At 48.4% G+C, this 25,148-nt stretch overlaps 1 protein-coding gene across 5 annotated transcripts in view; it reads right to left on the bottom strand.

Moving 5' to 3' along the window:
- Positions 1-1,295: 1,295 nt before the first annotated feature.
- The window catches only part of LOC144942762 (lipoma-preferred partner homolog), a 57,796-nt gene continuing 33,943 nt past the window's right edge, over positions 1,296-25,148 (bottom strand). For 3 of the 5 annotated variants that reach the window (XM_078869657.1, XM_078869658.1, XM_078869661.1), the window contains 10 exons: positions 24,787-24,950; positions 22,697-22,813; positions 21,109-21,360; positions 19,334-19,757; positions 18,360-18,757; positions 16,316-16,448; positions 12,906-13,075; positions 11,476-11,654; positions 8,494-8,614; positions 1,296-7,775 (listed from right to left, as the gene is read on the bottom strand). In XM_078869657.1, the coding sequence (XP_078725783.1) occupies positions 7,644-7,775; positions 8,494-8,614; positions 11,476-11,654; positions 12,906-13,075; positions 16,316-16,448; positions 18,360-18,757; positions 19,334-19,757; positions 21,109-21,360; positions 22,697-22,813; positions 24,787-24,950 (2,090 nt within the window). In that variant the 3' untranslated portion in view covers positions 1,296-7,643. Of the gene's footprint in view, positions 7,776-8,493; positions 8,615-11,429; positions 11,655-12,905; positions 13,076-16,315; positions 16,449-18,359; positions 18,758-19,333; positions 19,758-21,108; positions 21,361-22,696; positions 22,814-24,786; positions 24,951-25,148 lie in introns of those variants that run through there. The other 2 variants (XM_078869659.1, XM_078869660.1) reach the window with 2 other exon arrangements.

The following is a 25,148-nucleotide window of genomic DNA, read 5'->3' on the forward strand; positions in this document are numbered from 1 at the left end:
GAACCCAATTCTCCCCCCCGCCCCAACACGTCCGTGCTGTCGTTCCCCTGCACCCTTGTTCAAACAGAGGATGAAGACCTCCCGCTTCTGTGCCTATTCCCGACCGCCTCTTTATCTCTTTACAAAAGAAACTAAACCGCATCCCACGGTTTCTGTACGTCTTGGAGATTCGGACGCATTTATACGCCGTATAAATCCACATTGCATCGCATGTACAACTACTTTTTAAATCCTTTATATTAACTTCGCTTGCTTGCTTAGGACCGTGCAAATCTTTCGGTCGTTTTTTAACCCACTTCCCGTGATCCAATCGAGCTGACATTTTGCACACAGACTCGTTGTGCGTGACAATTTATTTTCGTGAAATTTTTTTTCCATAACTTTACACTTTTTAGGAATTTTTTTAAAATATTTAATTACCAATTGCTTAATGGTGGCAGGCAATCATCTGACCCATAGGTGGCAGCCATCTCAAGCCAGAGGACGAGAGGACTCTAGCCACCACACATATAAAGGATTTATAGTGAAAAACTTTGTTTTTACGGGTTATACTTATTTATCTTTGGTTTGAGGTCGTTGCCCCGCACCTCCGATTAGCGTAGCACGGTTGGCTACGTGCGGTGCGAAAGGAGTTCGACATGCATACACGTGGACTTTGAAGATGCCCAAAACGTCGCCTATTTTACATGCTTCTCTTCAAGGCGGGTGTTACTGCAGAATGTGGCGATTTGTTGTATTTATCGTACAGCGAAAGGGATTTAGTGTGACAGCGCCTCCGAGTGGTGAACATTTTTTTCAAATCAATATTGAACATTTTTTTTCAAATCAATATTGAACATTTTTTTTCAAATCAAGATTGAACATTTTTTTTCAAATCAAGATTTAATTTCTTTTTTCAAATCAAGATTGAACATTTTTTAAGTAAAAAAAAACGATCTCGTTATACCCCATAATACAGGGAGGGTTGGGGTTAGATCGCGTAAATCTAAATGTGTCGTTAAACCCGCCTCCACCCGACACAGCCTGGTTTGTAAGGGTTTGTCACGTCAACGGAACGTGCCAATTCTGTTATGTTTACGTGACAAACCTTACTAATTGGCTGTGTCGGGTGGTGGCGGGTTCAACGACACATTTATATTTACGCGATATAACCCAAACAAAAAAACCTGTATTATGGATAATATTGGTCGCCAAAGCCTTCGTTCTACCCCATTGTCCTCCTCCAAGTCTCCTGGTCGCTAAATGACCCTTATGGCGGTGCCCCGGGGTACCAAATAATACAAAATGGTCGAGGCAATAAAATATTTTATTTCTGGGACACTATTTTTTCCAGCGGTGTACTTCAACTCCGCGACTGGGGTACCAATCAATCCGAAATCGGTGCTACTCCGCGATGTCGAAACGCAGCGGGGACGATTGCGCTGAAACCCTGAACGCTCGCGGTACGCACCGTAGTGGTGCATCGTGCACAGCTCGGCGAGATGAGTCGATTGCCGCATCGCCTACCATCAACAGACTAAACATGACTGCATCACGGACATAGGGTTCCATATGATGTTAGCACACGCCGTTGGAGTGATCGTCCGTAGGAAAGCGTCAGTCGTCTTGTTTTAAAAAGAACCACTTAATAGGCCGTGCAAGAGCTGTGTTTATAGACCACCAGCAGACATAACATCATTACACATTCCGCCGTGTTTATGCGTGCGTGTGTATCAATATGGCAATATAGTTTTGGTTACACGATAAATGAACAACGAAAAGATAGTAACGTACGCCACAAAGTGAATCGCGAGCAACATTCTCTATAGGCTTTCTTTATGGGTAAATACTCTTGAGATATATGTTGGTTTGTTCATTCCGTGTTCTTATTTGGTACATTACAAACAATATACAAGGCTAAATAACATAACCTTCCATGGCTGCTTCCCAGTGTGCTATATTTCTCTCTCTCTCTCTAAATCACATCGCTAGAGTCAAAGCGGCATTTGGTGGCCTCTGTGCCCTTGGTAATCAAAGATGAATATGTACATACACCAGCAAGAGTGGCAGTCAACCTAAAGCCCAACATGTGCCACACAGGGCCCACACAGCGGGGTGTGTGGGTTATAAAAATGTCTTTAAACCACATGCAAATTAAACATTGGGAGCAATAGCACGCCTGAGCAATGATACGCACGCGAGTGACAATCAAGTGGATTTTCAATGAGCAAGTGGCAACGCTATCGAGTGTGCAGGCTGTGCAACTGCACCAGAGGCCTATTGGACAGGAGGCAGAGGCACAGGGCTATGAAAAGCTGATGGGCACATCTCCCGAACTACGAGCCGACACACACTTCACACACATTTGTGGGTGGCATACGAGAGTAGCAAACACTTTTCCTCCCACTGAATTATAGCACTCGTACCAAAACACACAAACAAAAAACTCCCCACAGAAAACGCCAAGGGCAATGGTCAGGTTGAAAGCAAAAGGCAGTGACTGGCAAAGCAATTCCGGCAAAAGAAGTTAAGGGACAAATTACGCTGTTTCCAATTAGACTTTCATACAGGCCAATGGCTATACATAGGCATTCTACCAGAAGTGCCAAAGGTCATCGTGCAATTGTCGAATCTGTGGGCAGAGTTCAGTTTCATACGAGAGTTATGGATCGTGAAAGCCGAACCGTCCGTACACCAGAGGTCGCAACCGGGTACCCGATACCCGTACCCTACCCGATACCCGGCTACCCGTACCCGTTTGCGACCCTGGTGCGGCCGGGTACGGGTAGGCCGTGAGTCACTGGTGAGTCACCGTTTGTCACTCATTTCCCAACGTCTTGTCTCTTCTCACAATTCCAGTTCCTAGAATCAACCCACCCGCGCCTGCAACATGGCTTCATCCCAGAGGTCGCAGTCAGGTACCCGATACCCGTACCCTACCCGTACCCGGCCGGGTACGGGTAGGATACGGCCGGGTACGGGTACCCGTTTGCGACCCTGGTGCGGCCGGGTACGGGTAAGGAATCAAAACCCGTTTGCGACCTCTGCCGTACACAGCACAGTAACCTTGAAAAACCAAGACTGGATTTGAGCGAGTGGTTTTGAGTAACCCGCCACAGATCGTACAGAAATTCCCAACACGAGACTTCAGCTCTGCTTAACAGAGTCAGGTCCTTGCGCCCCTGGTGGGCACGATACAATTTCAACGGGGGCTATGCAAGATACGATTGTGGGCCCCCCCCACCCATCCTTTCTCATGACGACTCGCTTTTACCGAAATCGCTACGGATTATTTAAAAGCCGTATACAATGACGGCTATAATTAGATATATTATTTTAGTTGCATCGTGTATTGGGTTTGTAGGAAAGACAGTCTCACATTGGCAGTGTTAATACAATATTTAAGGGTACAATAATCACAATTAAGTTATCATGCGTCTTGTTGTCATGAGCATGTCAGTTCGCAAAACAGCCTGGTGCTCAGTAACACACCATCAGCAGCGCGACTATATTTACGCTGTTTTTCAAAAATAATTTTTTTGGTTCATTTGTAACAATGTATTTTTCGGGCATTTATGGTTAACTGTTGGAAATTTTTTTTCTTAATTTTTCTTACCTATGTTGATTCGTAGCCCCCCCTTGTGGCCAACTGGGCCCCCGATGCGTTACAACTCTGCCACACACACACCCCATAGTTGCACCTCCGGTGCCTAGCAGAATTGTTGAGCATATGCAGCTGGTGTAGCCACATGTCTGGGCTTGACCCGGACAGTTTGGGAATAAGCATCCGTGTATCGGGTACCGAAATCTGGTGGCAATTGCGTCGAACTTTATTCCAGAGACATATGTGCGGAGTTTGGTTTTGTGGAAGAGGTGCCAACCATCAGCCACAGTGGTACACACAAAAGTGCCGATTGTAACGCAACAGGCGTGAAATGAAGGCACTGGTAGCCAATCTGTGGTCAATACAAAATCCACATCGGTAGCCAATTTTCTTAAGCCGTCTTTTACTTTGCTCGTTTATTGGAATTAAAGCAAGTCGTGCCATCATCATCACCACCCAATTCAGTTAATTCATTAAATCAGAACCCATATTCATTCACATTTGCACTTTTTAACCCCCGTTCGAAACTTACACAAGTCAACTACAATTCAATATTGCATAACAAACTGCATAGATTACAATGAAGCGCATTTAGGACAATCATAGCCTAGCGGAGGAGGAGGGGGGGAACAAACACCAATGTAGGTAAACATTCAAAAATCAAAAAAGCTTCCATCCTAAAAATCACGGCCACGAGGCTTTTCCGCAACGCAAGCTATGCTAGAGGAAAGTGGCGATAAATTCCCCTTTTCCACTGGCACAACAGAGCCGGACCAGTGTGGAGTGCTCGCGGTACACGGGTGGATTTCCACTGGCTATATACAGAGCCGAGCTGGAACCAAACCGTTCTACGCCAGCCCGAAACAAAAAAAACCCACATCCGAATGTGGCTCTGGATGAAGGGTGGGGGGGGGTCAATCATTTTCAACGTTGCATGATGCAAGCCAGCAGACCGGAAGGACACAGCCGTCACAACGTCTCCCGCGCGTCGCGTCTCCGACGTCACACACTGCGTGCGACGTCGGCGACGCGGCTCGTCTTCCCGCAGTGGAAAAACAACCGGGCGCCTCCCGAGCCGCGCCGGCTCGGCTCGGCACAGCCCACGGCGCAGTGCGGCTTTACAATGGAAAGAGGTAAATGTGTGCATCTAAAGCCGATGCATGCGGACGCATCTAAACAAGTTTTCCTCTCATTTAAACAAACAAACAAAAGCTACCCTGTAGTAACCTTGAATCGCAGGACGCAACGGGCGTCACCGCGCAATGTCGCTGCCTTCGTGCGAACGTCTACACGTGAAGGTACAACACCGGCACGTGGCTCCTTCCACTGGTGCCCTTGGCAATACAAAGGGCGATGAGAAAGTCCGTGTGGCCGGATGTACAAAGCAGTGAAGGAGCTCGTTGAACCCAGTGGGATGGTGATTGCGTGTCCGGGGCCCAGGCACCAGGCTACACAGCAGAAATTGAACGTAGGCAACCCCCCCCCCCCCCTACACACACATTACAATCATTGCACCAGGGCCCATGCCAACCACGCTATTCTAACACCACTGGTTACAACTTTTGTTTTATATGCAGTGTAATGCACTTGGGTCCATCATGGACGGTCCCAATGATTGAATTCCCTGCCGATGTCAACTCCGTGTTGCTTCTCAAACGACGCATCCACCTCATCCATCACATCAATACAACCGCTTTCCCCAGCAAGAAATTATTTGAACTGCGGAAAATATTTAGCACGTGGGTGGAAAATGTGGGTAGCGACAGGGAGCCAAGGTCTGGTGAATAAAAGGGTTTCTGCAAGATCCCAGCGTTTTATTTATTAATTTCTTCTCCATTTTTTGCGGTTAACATACAAATGTGAAGACCGCAGAGTCAATCAATTTGCTTTGAAAATGTTGAAAGGGACTTTTCACCGCACATCCATCCAATGTGGCAGCACTGCTCCTGCATCAGGCCACACACTTTGTGATCACCACCACGCAAAGCCCCACTGAGCCAGCAACCTAAGCGGACGTTTTGTATTAAGGCTATAGTTAACCGATATTTGTAACATAGTTAAAAAAAAAAACTTGCACAGCATTATACCTATATCAAGTTATATTTGCACATTATTGCATTAGGATTTTTATTTTGTCTAAATTTTTTTTATATAATATTGCTCTTCAACGCAACAATGTTCACGATTACACGCAGTGTACTTTATTTTAGCAGGGCCGCTATCTCTACGCAAAGCCCCCACCACTCCCCCCGCCCCCCCAATTCAGGCCATCAAAATCTTAAGATGATTAAACCATTTTTTTTTTTATATAAAGCATGCATCATGGAAGGCACTTTTATTCCTCTTCCCCATGTTCACTCAGCCTTCGTATTTAAATCGATAAAGGCTGCAATATAACCGGACAATCCACCACCTCTAAAACACGCGCGAGTCAAGCAATTTAATACCAACGGCGATGACACAATTTACTCTCTCTCCGCTGTTTATAGACTAAATATGTGACGATATCTTTTCCCCCCCCCCCCAAAGTTGTGCAGAACATTGCTGGCCGGCGGCGGAGAGCCAGCGCAGCTCAAATGATTCACCTCGTCAATCCGTCAATCCGTGTTCTCACGCCACTCCCAAAAGCGTTTTCTCCATCCACAAGAACCACGCGCGTGTGCGCGCGCGCGTGGCAATAAACCGAATGAATCATTCGTTTTTTGCGATTTCACACGCGCAAATGTAACGTGCTACTCGGCACGTCGCAGCTTGTGATAATAATAAAAAAATTATCCCTGTGCTCCGAGGGCACAGAATGCTTGAAATAGCAGGGCGAAGGAGCATGATTGATTGCCTATTTCTCATTATATGGCTGAGGACGACACGGACTCAAGCACGACAATAGTTGCGCAGTTGTGTTACGCAGTAAAAAAAAAAAGATGACTCTCCACTACAGAATTCTTTGTGCATTCATGAGCGTACACAGATGAACCGATTGCAAAAAAAAAATGATACACCAGGGCAGCTTTATAGCAACTGTTGCTGGAAATCTTCACTACCAATGCATTCACGCTAAGCAACTGGAGCCTCTGTGTGTGTGGCAATAGCATAGCGTTGACAGTTTCTTCCCAAGCAGCAATAGAAAGTGGTGCGGCAACTACTGCCGTCGAAGGTTGCCAATGTCCTTCAAGGATTGCCGTCAATGTGTTCACCACACACACACAGCACGATGATCCCGGCCGTACACACCGTTGGAAATTTATATCGCAATCTGGCCCGGCCTACAAGTAGGTCGACTCAAAACGTAAAACGAGTGCTAGGTGCAATGTGCGGTCCGACACGTGTGCTGGGGAGTGGTGAGACAAAGGCGGCCGTGTGTTGGGTGATGCTCACCAACGAGTTGTGCAATGCGGAAGCCGTAATAAGCGCTCGCCAACAACACACAACAGCCTGTAGGATAAATGTGTTGCGTGCTTGTGTCGTGCTTTCAGAGTAGGCTTGCGACGATTCTGAGATTAATACAGATCTTGCTCACGATACGTTGCGTCGAAACCCGCACGTAAAAGAAATCGCTTGTTTTGTACGATTCACGCAAACGACACGTTCATTTCACGAAAACTACTTTCCGCCCCCAATAATTCGATGCGCCATCACAATTTGGGATCACGATTAATTCCTTTTTTACACCGAGGTTGATGCGGCGCCTCTAGTGGCACATGTCGATGCATGTGTCACGAATGTAAGAATCTATTTGAATGCCTCGCTACATGCCCAGTTGATGGGTGGTTAAGTAGGTGGGTGGTTGGTTGGTAAGGACGGGTGGAATAGGTGGGAGGGTGGGTAGGTCAGTAGTGTGATGATTTGGTAGGTGAGTGGGTGGTTGGGTAGATGGGTGAGTCGTTGGGTAGGTTGGTGGGTAAGTGGTTGGGTAGGTGGGAAGGTGGGTAGCTGGTTGGATAGGTGTACGGGTGGTTGGGTAAGGGAGACATGAAGGTGGGTTTGGTCGGTGGAAAGGTTGGTTGACGAGCGGGCAAGGTGGGCGATGTGGAGGCAGCTCATGCAAATGAGCGTAGGTCGGTCAGAGGTCGGTGGTGATGTTGGCAGACAGGGCCTGGATGCGGCGACCGTTGCAGTTGCGGCACAGGATGTGCGAGTCGAGCGGGTAGCAACCGCGCCCCTCGCTCTCCGACGACAGCACGAGGCCACAGTCCTGCGCGACGATAGGAAAGGAGGCAAAGGGAGGGACGATGGGGGGGGGGGTGAGACGTGCGTGGTGTGGGATTATGGGGAGTTCATTGGACACCTATTCACAAGAGGTCAAGGAAGCCTAGAACATTGATGGGACAAGTGTTGGTAAGCGAGCCACACAAACCACATCTTGGCATGGCACACGGTGTGGTGGTGTGGCCAGTCCCACGCCCGGCCGCCTTTGTCTCCCCAACCCCGATGTTTTCACACCACACCAAGTACTCAATTAAGGCCGAGTCGACCTAGGGGAGGACCCCAGGCCCGATTCAAATACTGTTATTGGCCATGAGCGAGAACTAATCTCGGGTCACCGGGTTTGTAGCGGTAGTACGCTAACCACTACACTACCGCTTCCGATTGTCATTAACCTTTAACAGACTGTTGGGGCAAGTGCTGTTAGCGAGCACCTATGAAGGCCGGCACGGTACACGAGGGGGTGGGTGGCCAGCACCACGCCTGGCCACCTTCGTCTCCCCAGTGGCGATGTTTACACACCGCACCAGCTACTCGTCTGAGGTCGAGTCGACCTCGAGGAGGTCCAGGACCGGTTCACATAATTGTCATTGGTTGTGGCCGTGAGCGGGAATCGAACCCGGGTCGCAGGTTTCGTAGTGCAGCGTGCCAAGCACTCCACTCCCGCTCCCCACTATACCAGCGCACGCACACTCGCCGGAGCGCACCTCACACTTGTAGCAGTGCACGTGGAAGCTGCGGTCTAGCGCCACGATGCGCACAGTCTCCTCCTGGCCCGGCTCCGGCATGATGGGGTGCTGGCACACCGAGCAGCGTGGCGCAAACTTCCTGTAGGTTTGGGGTCACAAACGGAAAGACAACGCACGCGAAAATAAACTAGAGGCTCCATTTCAACATAGTCCATGAGCTCAGACATCACACTTGTCAGTACCACCACGTGAAGTAGCATAGCTTTATCAGTTACAATTTATTCACTTGGCCAACAATAGTGCATAATGTGATAACCACTTGAAATGAGTGGGGGGTTAAGTAATTCATTTTTATTAGCCATATAAATAAATCGGTATGACGAAAAGTTCTGCTACCTAAGGTGGGGGGTATTGATATCTTTCTCTGGCGCATCGAGTATTTGTCAGTCCACGACTGAATGAAGGCCAGACCACACAGCGTTGATCGTGGCCGATTGTTTGACCGTACCTCACCACACTGGTGAGTGCAGGTTGGTAAAGGGGGCGGCCAATATAACCTGTTTGGATATCGCTCGTCACTGCTCCTTAGCCGTGGCGGGGAACCGAACTCGGGTCGCCAGGCTCGCGGGGCGGTGTGCCGGCCCGCTGCGTCGCCGCTACGCCAACTTTAAAATCGGATGAACTATTCCATCATCGGTTCAAGCAAAGTTGGACTTTGTGGAAACAAAGTGCACGTTTACAAAGGAAACGTTCTGGTCGCTTTGTTATTTGTGAACGAAATCACTCTCCCCGGCAAAAAAAAAAAAAGCGTGAAAAAAATAATAAATAATGCAATGGCGAGGAATGTAGCGAATGCGGTGATGATGACCACTGAAGATGAAAGACGCACATTTTTTAGAAGCAATCTCAGAATTTGTGAACTAAACAAGAGCAACAGCAGGTGGCGCAACAGCATTGAGGTTCATTCGGATAAAAAGCGCTCCGAAAACATCGTAGAGATGCGGAATGACACATGGCAATTTGGGCAAACTGCACGATGTGAATTCTGGAATCGAGGGTCCGTACTTAGGCACTTATCGTGCAGCCTTGTAGGGCACCGGTTATTACGAGGTTGAAAAGGAAGAAAACTAATAGGTTCAAGTGTATTTTTTCCATTAACGAAGTGCACTTCAGTAATGTTACTTGCAGTGGCCCACGTGTTAGACCATACGAGAGTGATGTCACCAGAGTGCCACAATGGGACACTTGATTGTAACTTTAATGCACAATTTTTCAGTGAAGTATAATTTCAAAGCCAGGACACAGTCTAGTTAATTATATACACAAGACAGCCCTGTGCACGTCTTTCTCTAAAATGGACCCACAAAGCCTCCGGTTTGCAGCCAATGCTATAGAAACAAAACGAGCTCTCCAAACCGCAAATTGTATTCCTTCTCATCATCTCTCTTCTCCCAAGCGCGTATATAACCTTGCCAAATCCTAAAAACGTGATACACTTATTCATCTACTACAACTTTGATCGTTGCCGTTTGTTGCTGGTCACTTGATGTTTGGGACCTTTTGGCCTTTTTGCACAGCAACTGCGCGACAACTAAATAAATACACAACTACAAATGCTATGAACAAATATTCAGTAATTAAAAGATAACGGCAGACACTTTGACACATCCGGGAAAGCGGTCCTCATAAAAAAAATATACATTTCCGGTGGGAAAACTCGCCGCACACCTAGTACATACACATTAAATAAACACAGATGGCTAGAATGTATTTACTTTCATGGCAAGACGCTTCACAATGAGACCGGTCCTAGGCCTAGAGTAAGAGGAAGATGTTGATTTAGCCGGAACTTGGTCAGATGCAGGGGGGAGGTCATTCCAGACCACAGGGGGCAGCGTCAGCTCATCTCAAGTCACCTTCCTCTTCTTCGAAGCTCCAAGTCTCATTTGCTACTTGGAATTTATTTCTCCACAATCTTTCTATTCTGCGACTCTTCTCTGGTCACGTCCCACCGTCCCCTCTTACCTCATTCCACGGCATCCTCCCATGCCACCCTCCGTCTCCCTCCACGCTTTCTGCCCTGCATTTCTTCCAGTATATGGGTTGCGATGTGAGCCGATGGGTCCCTTTGCAAGCGTATGCGGGTCGCTTAATCTCCATAACCCCCCCTCATAGCATCTTCTTCTTTGTGTCTTCTCAACACGTGACCAAACCGTACAAAAGTCTCACCTTCCTGACCTATAGAATGAGTAACGCCCCCTTGAGCCTCTAACTTCTTCATTTCTCCTCTATTCCCTAAAGAGATATTCCCAACATTCAATCATGATGTCCCACAATGTCAGTCTATGTCCAATCTAGCTCTTAACTAATGTGAGGATGAGACACATACCTTACTTATGCCTTTTTATTTTTTACAAAAGACTCACCTAGTCTCAAGACTTTTTTTTTTAAAGAGGGTCCTGCCAAGCTCGAGAGGGAGCAAGGTTGCCATGTCTAATCACAAGAGGTAATTTCAGGTCACTTCTTCAGCATTGGGATACTTTGGCCGAAACCAGGTAGACTGTGTTTATGGGTTCTTTTTCCAGCGATGGGATTAAACTGGAGAACCCGGAGGGAAACCCATGCAGAACACGAGGCTGAGAGAACATACAAATCCCACGCAGAACAGGCACCAGTCGGACATCGAACCCGCGCGCCATTTTTTCCGTGAGGCACGAGCGTTACCACCATTGCGCCACCCTGCCACAAAGACAAAGATTCCCCGTGTAGCCTCAGCAGATTGTTGGGGCAAGCGCCGTTAGAGAGCACCTATGAAGGCCGACACGGCATCGCCACTCGGGAGACCTTTGTCTCTCGAGTGGCGATATTTACACACCGTACCAGGTACTCATTTGAGGCAGAGTCGACCTAGGGCTCCGCCGGGTTCAGTGCGTTCCCCACTACCACACACACACTCACACTCGCACACAGCGTGTGCCCGTCGCCGCTGGGCCCACTCGCCTGTGGAAGTCCTCGATGCAGTGGATCTGGTTGGTGGCGTCGACGGTGAAGGGCACTCCGTCCAGGCTCTTGCGGCACACGACGCAGGTGAAGCACTGCGGGTGGTAGGCCTTGCCCGTGGCGCGCAGGATGCGGTCCATGATGGGCTGGGAGCACACCGAGCAACGCTCCAGCATGTTCTGCCAAGCGGATGGAAAGTGCGGGATGGACAAAGCAAGGTTCGAGGTCAGTGGAATCACACGTCTGTCTGTCTCTTCGTCCCGCATTTGAAGAGCAACCGATTGAAAATTACAACTGTATGTCGAGTCTGATAATACACTTGATTGCATCAGAAGTTGCTTCACGTGCAGCGTCCGTATCTCCCATGTAAACGTAGAATGGGCAGTGCGCCTTGAATGGAGAAATATATGCAAGGCAATGGACCTTCTTCATGCCATTGTTCTTAGATTGGCCCATTGCCCAAAACGATGCCTATTATATATTTTCCTTGTAAGGCCACAGTTCCATTGACGAGTTCGTCGAGTTGTTTGTTGATATATGTGCACCTCTGCCAGCACAGCAGCAGCAGCAGCACCAAATACTTTATTTCACGGGCAGTGGGTTGTGGTCTGTGATGAACCGATCGGAGCTCACCACATCCACACGAGGCCGACGCTTTCATTTTCTATTTGTGAAGGAACCAGCCGCACTTGCCGTGCGTTGTTCGAACACAATTACTTCATAGATTCGCAGAAATGCGTTTCCATGAAGTTCAAACACCAAACCCTGCGAGCGAGGCGGGGCGGGGGAGGGTAGTCAGGATCATATACCACTGGCAGCACATTCTCCTGCTGTGTTATTTTAATTTTGAGTTCATTGTGGCAGGATGTTTGAGTGATAGCTTAACATTTTAATTAGTTCACGGTAAGTTATCAATATCATCGTTATCACAATGATAGAGGGGAATGCTGATGTGAAGATGATGATGATGTTGATGAAACCCTGCCAATGACGAACGGTGAATGAATGAAAAAGATCGTCACCGAGATCGCTATGACAATAATTATCGACAATCATTGTCGTGTGCATGCGTATGTGCATGAGTGGGGGGCTGTGGCGCTGTGGTCAGTGCTTAGCGCGCTGCGCTTCGAACCCGGCGACCCGAGTTTGATTCCTGCTCACAGCCAACACCAGTGACGATTATCTGAACCGGTCTTGGGCCTCCCCTAGGGTCGACTAAGCCTAAAATGAGTGCCTGGTGCTGTGTGTAAACATCGCCACTTGGAAGATAAAGGCAGTCAGGCGTGGTACTAGCCACCCATCCCTTCGCGTGCTGTGCCAGCCTTCAAAAGTGCTCGCTAACAGCATTTTCCCCAACAGTCTGTTAAGGTTATAAACGGGGGAATCGTTGTCCCTTGTGTTTTGTTTACGTGCGCGAGTGCGCGTCGTACGATGTAGCATCCCTCGCAGTACGCCTTCCCCTCGACGGCGTAGAAGGGCTGCCCACGGAGGCGAGCGTTGCAAGTCAGGCAGGTGAAGCAGTCGACGTGGAAGACCTGCTCCATGGCCGTGCAGCCGTTGCCGTCCCCGACCACGTTCTCGCCGCACCGCGCGCACTTGCCTGCCACGCGCACACACACACACAACACAGCGGGGATCACGACCGCTGCTGTCAGCCTGCTAGACTTTCGGGGCAAGTGCTGGTTGTGATGTTTGCCTGCCACGCGCACACAACATAACAGACCACGACCGCTGCTTTCAGCCTCCTAGACTGTTATGGAGTCAACGGACGGCAGCACTGAGGCCAGTTAGTGGCCGCTGCGGGGCAACTCACGGGTTCCCCAGTCGTCATACTCTGTGCATACCACTCGACCAAAATACATGAGACAAGAGAGATGGCAGCTGGGGGGCACGACAGCAGCTTCTCTTAACCACCGTGCAAGGCGTGGAGAGAGCAGCTTCCGGTCAACGGCTGGGCTCTCATCCCACCGGCACGCAGAGAAATGCTGCTGCTCGCGGTTCTCCGCAGTTATCGTCGTTCGCGATGGACAGCCGAAGAAGAAGACTGTTGGGGCAAGTGCTGGTTGTGACGCTTGCCGATGCTGGTGCTCCAGACAATGGGAAGTATTGGCACCAAGAGCCTTCGTCGTTTGCACGGCAAAAAGTACAAAGCCACATCACTGCGGCTGCTCAAGCACGCACGTGGGAGAAGATATGTTTTTAAGGCTGTTTAAGAATAAATCATTCGTGACAAAAAAGAAAATGAAAACGTTAAACAGCAAAAACAATTATATAATAAGGGCAGGAAAATTCTTCTGGCCGTGAAAAAGAAACACAATGCTGAAAAATTCCCATCCTCCCGGGACTTAAAATTGCAATTCCCCCTAACCCTCCGTTTACAGAAAGTGCCAATTGTGAAGCTCGATTGAGATGGAGTGGAGAGCAATACTAAAGCCAGACTTTCACTCTCGTCCACCGATCCACCCACGCATGGCATGCGCTTCCTGCCTGCGCACACGTTTGGCACGCACAGAAGCTCACACTTTAGGACCACGCTTTGGCCAAGGCAGCTCTGTTAAAACGTTATGACATTAGGCCAAGGCCGAATACATTTAAAATAAAAATCAGCCAGGCACGGACCCAAAACTAATCGTAGAAAATAACGCAATTCAGTTTTGAACGCTAGAGAGTGTATTCTTGTGCAAAACACTGATAGACATGGGGGGGGGGGTGGACGTCAAATTGGACATCAAAAATGTACGACTTTGTAAGGACAAATGTGAAGTGCCAATGAAAGCCTGTGCCTGGAGGCCTGTTTTTTTAGTCTCTGCGGTAGCTATGCAAATCCATTCTCTAGGCTCACAATACATCAATGGAAATGGAATGCACTTGGAGCATCCCGCCAGGAAGCGTATACAAGGGGCCCCTGTCCACAATGTGTTTGTGAACAGTTAAGTGTTACGTTAAGACAAAATAGAATCAACTGTACAAATAAGACAGAAAAAAATGAGAAACAATGGTAATGAGATGGAGATAGCAAGATAAAATATAACATCCTTGTTCGAATCCAACAGCAACCAAGAATCATGACAATTCATAAAATTGTCAATTGACTGCTGGTTGAAGACTTCTCCAAATCAGTCATGGGAGGTGTTTAAGCCATACTTCACCACCATGTTCGGTGCTGGTTGGCGAAGGGTACTAGGAACTGTTTTCTGAGACCACTTGTCGCCGATGATAGCCGTGGGCAGGAATCAAATTTGGGTCGCCGCTGTTTTTACAGCGCAGCACGTTCACTTCTCTTCTAACCCCCCCCCTTACCCCCCCCCCCTCGTCCCCCCCCATACATTTTCCAAGTGCAGAACCTCTAGTGCTGAAGTTCAGTATATGTACGGGATAGAACATTTCCTGTTGGTCAACGTAGGCCTTTTTCACCGACCAATTATGACACGCACTCACCAAAAACATTCGTATCGTGACCAGAAGCAGGAAAAAAAAGGCATGGAAATATTATTACAAAAAATAAAAAAACCCCAATGACGATGAAAACTGTGAATGTGACAAGGATGACGTCTGGAACGATTAAGACCAGTTTTCTACCGATTTAAAAAATAGCACCTCAGACTGAACAAGCAACAGCAACAGCAGGTGGCGTAACTGCACCAACGAAACTCCAACGGGCTACGCAATGCAAGGAAACTCCGGACAGAACACTCAAGAGTCAGTCGAACACAATAGCAAAATTATGATTCACCAAAAAAAGCACCACGTTAATGCAAGCTCAGTGTAATGCTCACAATCGTACTAATGTGACCGGGGTTGCTCTGTTAAAAAAGTAGCGGTGTGACGATTCACACATCGCATCAATTCGACGAATTGATGCGATTGACAGAGTGCGATGCTGGCAATGCCGACACAAAATAATTCCCCAGTATTTTTATAATTTTACGATTTAATGAAGACTTACACTCATGCCAGAGAGCACGGGGAGGGGGACACAGCCTAGATACACATCCAAAAGATGTAAAAAAAACGTTTGTTTACTTAAATTACCGTTTTGAACGCCAGTTGCACGCACGTACGTGTAAAGAGTAATGTGGTTCATATGTTCCTCCCCCCACACAACGCCGCTCGCCCACTCGAAGATAAATTATTCCGGGAAGCACGTTTTTGTTTTCTTTCTCCGACAGAGGAAGAGCACAGTCGTGTACTGGTCCCATGCCAGAACCTTCAACATAAATTGTGGCAAAAGCGAGAAACTTTTGCGCAACTAATTCGACAATTCACAGCAGCATCATTGTTTCCTGCCAATTCCAAATACGAAAGATATAATCAGCATTTGGCTGTCAAACATTGCGTTTGCCTATGCACAGATGTTAATTAAATTTTGTACAAAAATAACAAATCTACTTCGTTTTTGCCTAAGAAAAACGGTATTTGGAAAGTGAATCAAACAAATTCTGCTTCAAGTATGTGCTTAAGTAAAAGGCAATTCACAATGTGGATGTGAGCTAAATGCCAAAAGCTTGTGGTTGGTGGCCTAAGCACATGATTGTTACATTCACGTGGAAATTAATGTGAAAGCTCTAAAACAGCATTTCAAAAGGTCACAAAAGCTTTACAGTTTCACCATTTTATTATTTCGGGCAAAAACTAGTGCCTCTTGTTGTAAATGGGGCGGACGGAAAGAAATTGGCCAGGACACTGGCCACCGGCCACCACACGTGCAGTTAGACGTGAACGCGGACCAATCTGGGAGCCTTCCATATGAATGTCGTGGCTGTGAAACGACGGCTGGCTCAGCGCGGCGGGGCACAAAGCGACAACACGCGTCGCGATCACCGGCAGCGAGGACACTCACCAAAGTACTCCTCGGACGGCGGGTTGTTCATGTCGTGCAGCATCTTCTTGGTGAGCCGGTCCACCTCGTCCTCTAGGCCGGACACCCCCATCGTCGGCGCCCCGCCTCCGCCGCCACCTTGCACCAGTAGAGTCTGCGTAACGAACGTTGGAGCGGTGAGCGAAATCTTGTCCTCAGGGCGACTGTAATCAATGGGTGAGGAAGCCTACGGTGCACGGGCTGCGATCTGATTTTGTGCGACCACGAGGCCCGCCACTTGGAAGTGGATGGCAAATGATGTTCACCTTCACTGCAAGCGCCCAAGTAGGGCGTACAACTTGGGAACTGCGACCCGATGCGTTAGTGAGAGGTAAAATACGCACAGGCACAGTATTAGGCCGGTAAAAGGGAAGCCCTAAATTATATTTTGCTAAATTTCCAGATAAAGCGAATGCGTCCGCAAGTACGTCCTCCTGCTCACTGCTCAGTGAGAAAAAGGTTGCATCCAAGCCTGCTCTAGTGATAAGTGGTCACTTGATTCACGGCCATGTGTAAATAAAAAAAAATTAGTTATTCCCACCGTCTTGTTCAATTCAATGCAATCGCCCATATGTAACATACGCATTTCATTTGCAATGAACTTGAATTAAATGTCAACAATTCGTTCTTACCCGATTTATTCGATGCATGTTCTCCAAGCATACTATTCGCTCGCAATGCATTTTGACCAATACATTGTTGCCTACTTGCTACGATTGTGGCCCCCAGGGTAAAAACCACTGACACAGCTACCAAACAGTTTGAGAAATGCCACCTTGATGACGAGAACAACGCAATTATGGGGTTAAATATTCAACTTGCCAACGAGGCTACAGCCCTGGCTTTCGCACTGTTTTTTCCCCAACCCGTGGGGAGGGGGGGGGTAGCATCAGGCAGGTTAACCTGGGTTAATTAAAGCCGCCAGCGCTGTATAATTGTGAGCGCCGGCAAGCTGAAGGACGCACACGTACATGAGCAACGCAGAGCCCATCTATGTGTGCATGGATTGTTTCGGGAAATGCAGACAAAGTGTTTTTTTGAGATTTCCTGCTAAAGAGAGAGTGCGTTTTGACACACGTCCCCCCCCCCCACCACCAGTTCCTATGAGTTTCGTGGTACTGAAGAGGGCAGATGGGTTCAAAAATGCAACTCCTTTCACTTTGGAGCTGCTAAAAACAAAACAGGTGGTCACTGGGCAGCTACAATGGAGCACGAGTGGATGCGGTGCTACCAATTGAATTTGGTGTTCAACGAACACCACACTATTTCCAGAAATTATAAACACTCCTGGCAAAGCTGCAATTCCCACCACAAGGCTGCAAAGTCCAACGAGGACTCTGACAACTGTTTACAACGTGGAAATGCAACTTGAATGCTTTTTAAACTTGGCTGGACATGCTGTCTAAAGGATATCCTTTGCAGCGTTTAGAAAAAACATTAAAAAAAATATCTCATAGCAACGCCAAACACTGAGGCACGGCATGATGACCGCTGGCAAGATCTTAGGTGGGCCCGTGGCCAGACCAAGCAGCAGAAACCAGAGGCAACCACGTGCTTTGAGAGAATATGCTGCTCGTTTACAATTGCACTCAAGTATTGCAATGCCGAGGTGGCTGGGTGGCTCGCGTCACTCATGCCATGTTAGGACACCAATGCCATGGCCGCCGAGAGCCTGGGTTTGAAGCATGAATATAAGCCACCCTTGAATTAAACTGGGTTTTCCAAGTGCAACGAGTTTATGATCCCAATGACACACACATAAACCTCTAAATAGATTTTAACTCTATCTCATTCATTTGGATATTTCATCTGGTTAATCCTTTGAGATGGGACATTTTTTTTGCAATGGGTGTCCCACACAGGGTGTCAATTGGCAAATATACATAGCAAAAACGCAATACAAGTATATGCACACACAAGTTTTTAATCTATACATTGTACTGGTAACAAAGGTTTTAAAATTAGTTGCCTGCCGCTTAGCCCAGCAAAGGTTGGCAATTATACACAACAGAACCACCCCGCTCACCCTGGTTTGCTGAGCAGATCCTGGCACTGATGGTGGCAGGTCGTCCGAGTGGTAAGCTTTCTTGAGCTGTGCCGGCGCGTACGCCGATGCCTGGTGCTGCCCCGGCGTGTACCCCGACATGGCGAGCTGCCCCTGCGGGGGCTGGTGATAGGCAGGCGCCTGAGCCTGCGAGTAGGCCGAAGCCTGGTGCTGACCCGGCGGGTATCCCACCGCCGGTGCCTGCCCGTGGGAGGGCGGCTGCTGCTGGTAGTCGAGACGCTGGGGTGGTCGCTGCTGCTGCTGGTGCTGCTGCTGGGCCGAAGGAAATGCCTGCTCTTGCTTTGGTGCGTAGTTCTGCGCTGCTGGTGGGCGCGGCATTGCGTTGCTAGTGTATCCCGGCTCCTGGTATCGAGCCGAACCTAGGGAGGCGCAGCGCGCGGACACACAACGGGGCCCGGCATGCGTGAGCAGCGCAACGAGGCTGGAAATGTCGCCACTTCGTATTACGACGCAAATGGACAGCAATGAACAGCACGATAGAAGGTGTGAAATATAACAGTAAATATTTATTTATTATTGAGTAAAGTCAGTCCTCAACATGGGTGGAGGAATCAATGGGAAGTGTAAACGGGTCAAGTAAACATAGTAGTAGCAATATAAGCGTGATAAGGATGCGAGTCACCACCGGTGTGGAAGGTGATTGGAGTGAAACAGAGAGTGCTGGATCATCAATCGCCCTGACTAATTTACGTTAATTCTATCAAGTGAGACGAGGTAGGAATATGGTGCTTCACCGAATGACAACAGCATTCCAAGAGTATTCCAAATGTTTCCTTTGTAAAGTAGTTAAAATTGTTCATAGTTAGAGGTGACTTGTGCGTGGAAAAGAAAGCCCAGCCATTTATCCAGATTATTTATGCGGCCATTTCACGAGAGGTCAGATGAGATCGTTTACAAAGTGAACCCGGAGGCTGTGTGGCGAGGGGGCGCGTCACCTGCGTTGTACGCCGGGGCATACGCCGGCTCGGCTTGCTGTCGGTTGGCCGTGTGCCCTTGGCCCTGGTCTCCGTACCGCGATCCATAGCCAGGATCCACTGGCCTCGCCGCCCCATAGGCAGACTGCACTTCTCCCGGCCTCTGCTGCTGCTGCTGTTGTAGTTGCGGCGGCGGCGGCGGATGATGCTGCTGCTGTTGCGTCTGATGCTGTAGAGGCTGATGCTGAACCTCAGCCTGCCGGCTGGGAGGCAGGCGGTAAGTGTAGGGTGCTTCCACGGGCCGGCCGGGCCCGTACGTCGCCTGTGGCTCTCCTGGCCTCTGCTGCTGAGCAGAGTAAGCGGGCTCGGGCTGGCGGGCGGGCGAGGGCGCGTACACGGTAGCGGCCGGGCCCACGTAGCTGTGGCTGGGCTGGGCAACGCGCACCTGTTCGCATCACCAGTGACGCACGTCGTTGGCAACCGAGCAGCTTGCTCATAAGGTTGTCACGATTAAATTTTTTCACGATAATTATTGCAAGATCAGTTTCCCAGAAGTGAGCAAATGAATTTCAGTTTAACACGTAGGCTTCACCATTCTGGCAAATTGCCCGATGATGCTGGATGTAATTACCAGCGAAACGTCGTACTCAAAAATTTAAAATGTTGTGAATTCACTCTTCAATACACTGGTGGGTTAAAGCAGTGAACTATTTGTCTTTTGTCAAGGTGACAGTTTTTTACTGATTGGCCGTGTCGGGTGGTGGAGGGTTACGACACATTTATAAAAAACGCAATCTAATCCAAAAACGTTAATTATAAATTTAATTTCATTCGTGCTTTGCGGTACTTCCAGTACAAACCACTGCACCACTACCAAATTCCACAAAGTATAATTGTGTGTTTAAACGCACGGCATGCAACAAACAAACTAATTGAGTGCTTCGCCTGTATCGCCAGCGGTATCGCCATGTCTATGCTCAATTTGTTTTGCACTGTTCTGGTATTTTATACGACTTATGTTTTCATAGTGTGTGCTTTGTCAAGGACGTGCAAACAGTGCTGCATAAATAAAAGTGCTGACTGGTTAAACAAACCACATTCTTTAAATCACAAACCCATGTCGTTAATCCAGTCTCAATGTTTTTCGCGAATCATTCACGGAATTGAAAATAAAACAAGCAGCCATCCAACAAGGCCGGCATGACATCATCACTCCATGCATTTCCGCCGGTTTTTGGCGGAGGAAAGTATGAGATAATGTTCTTAAATGTAAATGATGCTAATGAGAATGAATTTAATCATATATTATGATAGTAATTATCAGTTTACAATCAACTTACTGACCAAGCGTACGATTTCTGAACGGCCAACATGGTAACAACTCTCTTATTTACTGAAAATTACGATAAATATTATCTTAAACCGAACATGGCATGACATTTAGTAGTAGGTTTTTACCCTTTCAACTGGTACAAAAACTGACACCTTTATACAAGGCATCATGTTTGCAATAACCACAACACAAGCAGTCAAAATGGAAACAAAAAGAAACAACTCTGATGATGATAATGATATGCACTGTCCTTGAAGTTGATTGGTCCACACCCGAGACAGCTTTTCTTAGAGCCTCGTCTCCATTGGTGTTGGACCAGATGACGCGAAAAGGCGCACAACTCAAAGACAGCGCACTATCAGAGTATTGAGAGCTCGGGGTAAGCATTTACACAATGAGACCTCCTGAACTCTTTCCCCCTCCCCCTCTGCCTAAGCTTGCACCACGTCGTGCCTCTCCCCACCTGCACGTTGGTGGGCGGACGTGCCGGAGCCGTGGCATACGACGCGGCCACAGGCTGCGGCTGCGCCTGTGGCTGAGGCCTAGCAGAGCGGCCGTTCGAGTAGGCGGGGGGCGGCCCCGAGGTTGACTTGGAGGCAGCCACGGATGGAGAAGCCTGGGTGTAGGAGGAAGCCATGGTGGGCCGGGACGACGGTAAAGTGTTGGCAGTGGAGTCGGCGGCTGGAGGTGGGGATGGTAGAGTGTTCGAATACGTCTAGGGAGGTCAAACAATAACAACACCGCCACAGACACAGAAAAGCGCCTCGTCAATTGTGACCCATTTTGCGTCGGTGTAACGCGTTGGAGTTACACATGCGGCGCAACTAGACTCTACCTGGATGAATTACAATACCAACAATAAGAGAGACCAATTTATTCCAACGCGAGCGTGATTTTCTACGTGAGGACATGAGTAATTCACGTTAAAACGATGAACTCCGGGAAGTTATTAGCAAACATTTGAAATAAACGGTGCCTTGAAAATGTTTAACCGATTTTGGGAACTCCACTGAGAGCTGAATTGGCTCCCTTTCAAGTACAGCGCTGAGAAGGCGAACTTTTAACCCGAAACCTGCCGCAGTCAGAGTTTTTTGTAACAGTAGAACTATTGTAACCCCCCGGCCAGTGCAAATGTACGCGTTTTGTATGCCTATTTATAACAATCGCTTTCATCGTTGTGTTACGCTACTGCTGGATGGCCTCTCCACGTCTTGTCGTTCATGTGGGTTGGTCGACCGAACTTCACCACGTTGGTCAACTCACATGGGGGAGGGTAAATAGTTCCACGTCTAATTATATTATTACCATTTTGCATACAACAAGACCTCAAGATGCATCATTACATTGTCAGTAAGGTCTCACCGCAGAGGCATGGCCAATTTGTTATTGATATCTATTCCGAGCAAAATATTTCACCACAATCACACATTTGTGTCATCCACTTCGCCTGCATGGCTCTCTCATTATAAATAAAATAGCTCAGAAGAAATCTAAGTTGCACAATGGACATGCCCACGTTCTATTTTGAAATGGAGCTCACAGCTGAGCGCAGTTTTTTTTTCTGGAAGATTTTGCCTACGCATAACCACTGGGGCTTTAACATACTTAAAAGGTTACGGAACGATAGGGAACCGACAATGCATCATTGCATCCAGTGTGGTTTGTAGCTGGGCAGTGGTGGCTATGCACGCTTGTAATCCGACAAAGGTTGGTGGATCGCACAAATGTTGCGCAACTCCCTCGCTAGTGCACGTGCAATTGTACGCTCTGCTTTGCGGACTTTAAGTTGTTATATATATTTTTGACTATGTTATGCGTTCCAGTAGCCTCGTATTTTTCGTGCTAGTTGTATCATGTTGCTGCACGACCTTGCCATTGTGAACTTGACTGTGTTCAGTTGTTTTTGGATTTTTTGTTATTGTTGTTGCTGTTGCTGTGAGCAGGTTACTACTGCAAGGTGTATCAAGGTCTTCCATCGAAAATGAGCATTTACTGCCTAATGCGGGGGTTTACCCACGCCAAAATTCAACCGAATGAATAAAAGTTCGTACCGGTCGCGAGCGCGATGGGAAGGGAGAGTTGCTCTCCATGTCCGCCAGCATGTTGGTGAGCGAGTCGATCTCCATGTCGATGCTGGTGGGCCGATAGCCGGATTTCTTGGCGGTGCCCTGAACAACCGTGAGGAAGGCGGATCAAATCAAATCACGGTCGGAGCGGAAAACCGACAGGAATTTGTCCAAGGGGACAATTCCGCTGCGATGAAGTCTGCTCGTTTGCAGGCGCCAAACCGATTGCTGCGTCGTAGAACGATGGGAGATGGCGTGACAAGGTTCACGGTGAGTCTTCAACTAGCAGTAGAACAATTATGGCTGATAATGTACTCAATTGCTGCGTTCACCCTTATATTCCGACTTGCGTTTCCATTGTGAAAGATACCTCCCCCTCGGTGGGGCATTCACAAGGCGAAAGAAATAAAGAATTTAGACTGAAATAAACTGACCACTACAACGTGCAGTAAATAAACAGCCAACTAGGTTTGCTAAGTGGCCAAAGGCCATACCATTTAATCTGCTAATCTATAAATAAATCAGCCGGGCGAGGTGACACATGCCTGTAACACAGCACTTCGGAGGCAAGGGTGGCTGGGTTATATTTACACGCGAGACTCCCAAACCCGCGCCGCTGAGAGGTGGCCAAAACACATCAGAGGCACGGCAAGCGAGTTCATGAAACGCGTCGATGCAGACCTTGCGAGCGCTATCCCCTGGGTACTCCAGCTTCCTTTCAAGTGGAGCATTTTTCCTTTAAAAGGAAGTGGTCAAATATCCCAATTCAGAACCCTCTTGAGACTTGGTGGGGGACTTCGCTGGTAAGAAAATTACATTTATCGTTTTTATAATGGGTCTTGCAGATTACTGCTCATCAGATGTTTGAGATTTGGCCATAGGTAGCAACACAGTGGGGGAGGGGTGGGAGGGAGTAGAGAGGCTACCGTTAGTGAGTGTGCAATGCAGGCAGTGCAACTGCACCGGAGTCCACAGGCCAGGCCAGAGGTCGCAACCGGGTACCCGATACCCGTACCCTACCCGATACCCGGCTACCCGTACCCGGCCGGGTACGGGTACGGGTAGCCGTTTGCGACCCTGGTGCGGCCGGGTACGGGTAGGCCGTGAGTCACTGGTGAATAACCTATGGGAACCTCATTTGCCAGTAAAAATATGATAATTGTTTTTTTGCCCTTCTATCTGGCAACAAAACTGACACCTTTTTTACAAGGAGTCATGTTTGCATAGACCGCAATACCTGCAGTCATAATACAAACAAAAGACATAACTCTGATAATGTGCACTGTCCTTGAAGTTGATTGGTCCACACCCGAGACAGCTTTCCTTAGTCTCACATGGGTTGGACCAGATGACGTTTGTCACTCATTTCGGGTAGGGTACGGGTAGGGAACGGGTACCCGTACCCGGCCGGGTACGTGTACCCATTTGCGACCCTGGTGCGGCCGGGTACGGGTACGGGTAAGGAATCAAAACCCGTTTGCGACCTCTGGGCCAGGCAGAGGGGCCCAACATGCTGGGCTTCACAGGGAGCTCCCCCGCCCCCCCCCCCTTCTCATTTCTTACACCAGTGGTCATGCCAACAAAACTGCTCTACAAATGTGAGATGCCGTTTATTACGACTTTAACATCACCGCGAAACACAATGCATCACGCCCTCTAACCTCCACACCCCTTCATTCCCCTGTCTTCCCCTACAGGAGGCAGACAGCTCCCCCTAACGAGTACAAAAAGTTGGCACCATCTTCTTGGTTCTTTCGGTAAAGTCATCACGTAGAAGGAAAATAATAAAATAATACAAATTAAACATAATAAAATAATTCTCACGACGTTTCGGCCACAACGCAAGCAGCCGTCTTCAGGTGGAGAGAACAGGTCTGAAGACGGCTGCTTGCGTTGTGGCCGAAACGTCGTGATAATTATTTTATTATGTTTTATTTTTATTATTTTCCTTCTACGTAACTTTACCGAAAGAACCAAGAAGATGAATCCCTGCAGTCACGAAAGCTTTAAATCGAAAGTTGGCACCACTTTGCGGATGGGGCCTTTGCCGCAACGGGCGGTGGGGTGGCACCGACCTGCATGCTGTCAGTCCACGGGTTGGCCCTCCCGGGAAGGGTGGCGAAGGCACCGGGGAGTGGCGGAGGTGGCGGCGATGGCGGAGGGTAGTTCCCAGCTAGCGCTTCCGATCGGTAGCTTGGTTCCTCTGGAGGAGGAGGGGGTGGGGGTGGCGGATAATCACCTGCAAGGGAAAGAACAATAAAGTATGTGTGAAAAGTCAAAGGTAAAAAGATGCAGTCCAGAAATGCCTTGCTCATGCCAGTGCTTGGTGGTAGAAGGTCCCTCCTATCGAGGAAGCTCTCGAGGACCTCTGTAGAGAAAATTAGGCCTACTCTTCCACACTGGCTAGACGTCTTGTAGGAGGTGAGACATACAAGCA

This window comes from Lampetra fluviatilis, chromosome 28, assembly GCF_964198595.1.
Source record: "Lampetra fluviatilis chromosome 28, kcLamFluv1.1, whole genome shotgun sequence".
Classification (NCBI taxonomy): Eukaryota; Metazoa; Chordata; class Hyperoartia; order Petromyzontiformes; family Petromyzontidae; genus Lampetra; species Lampetra fluviatilis.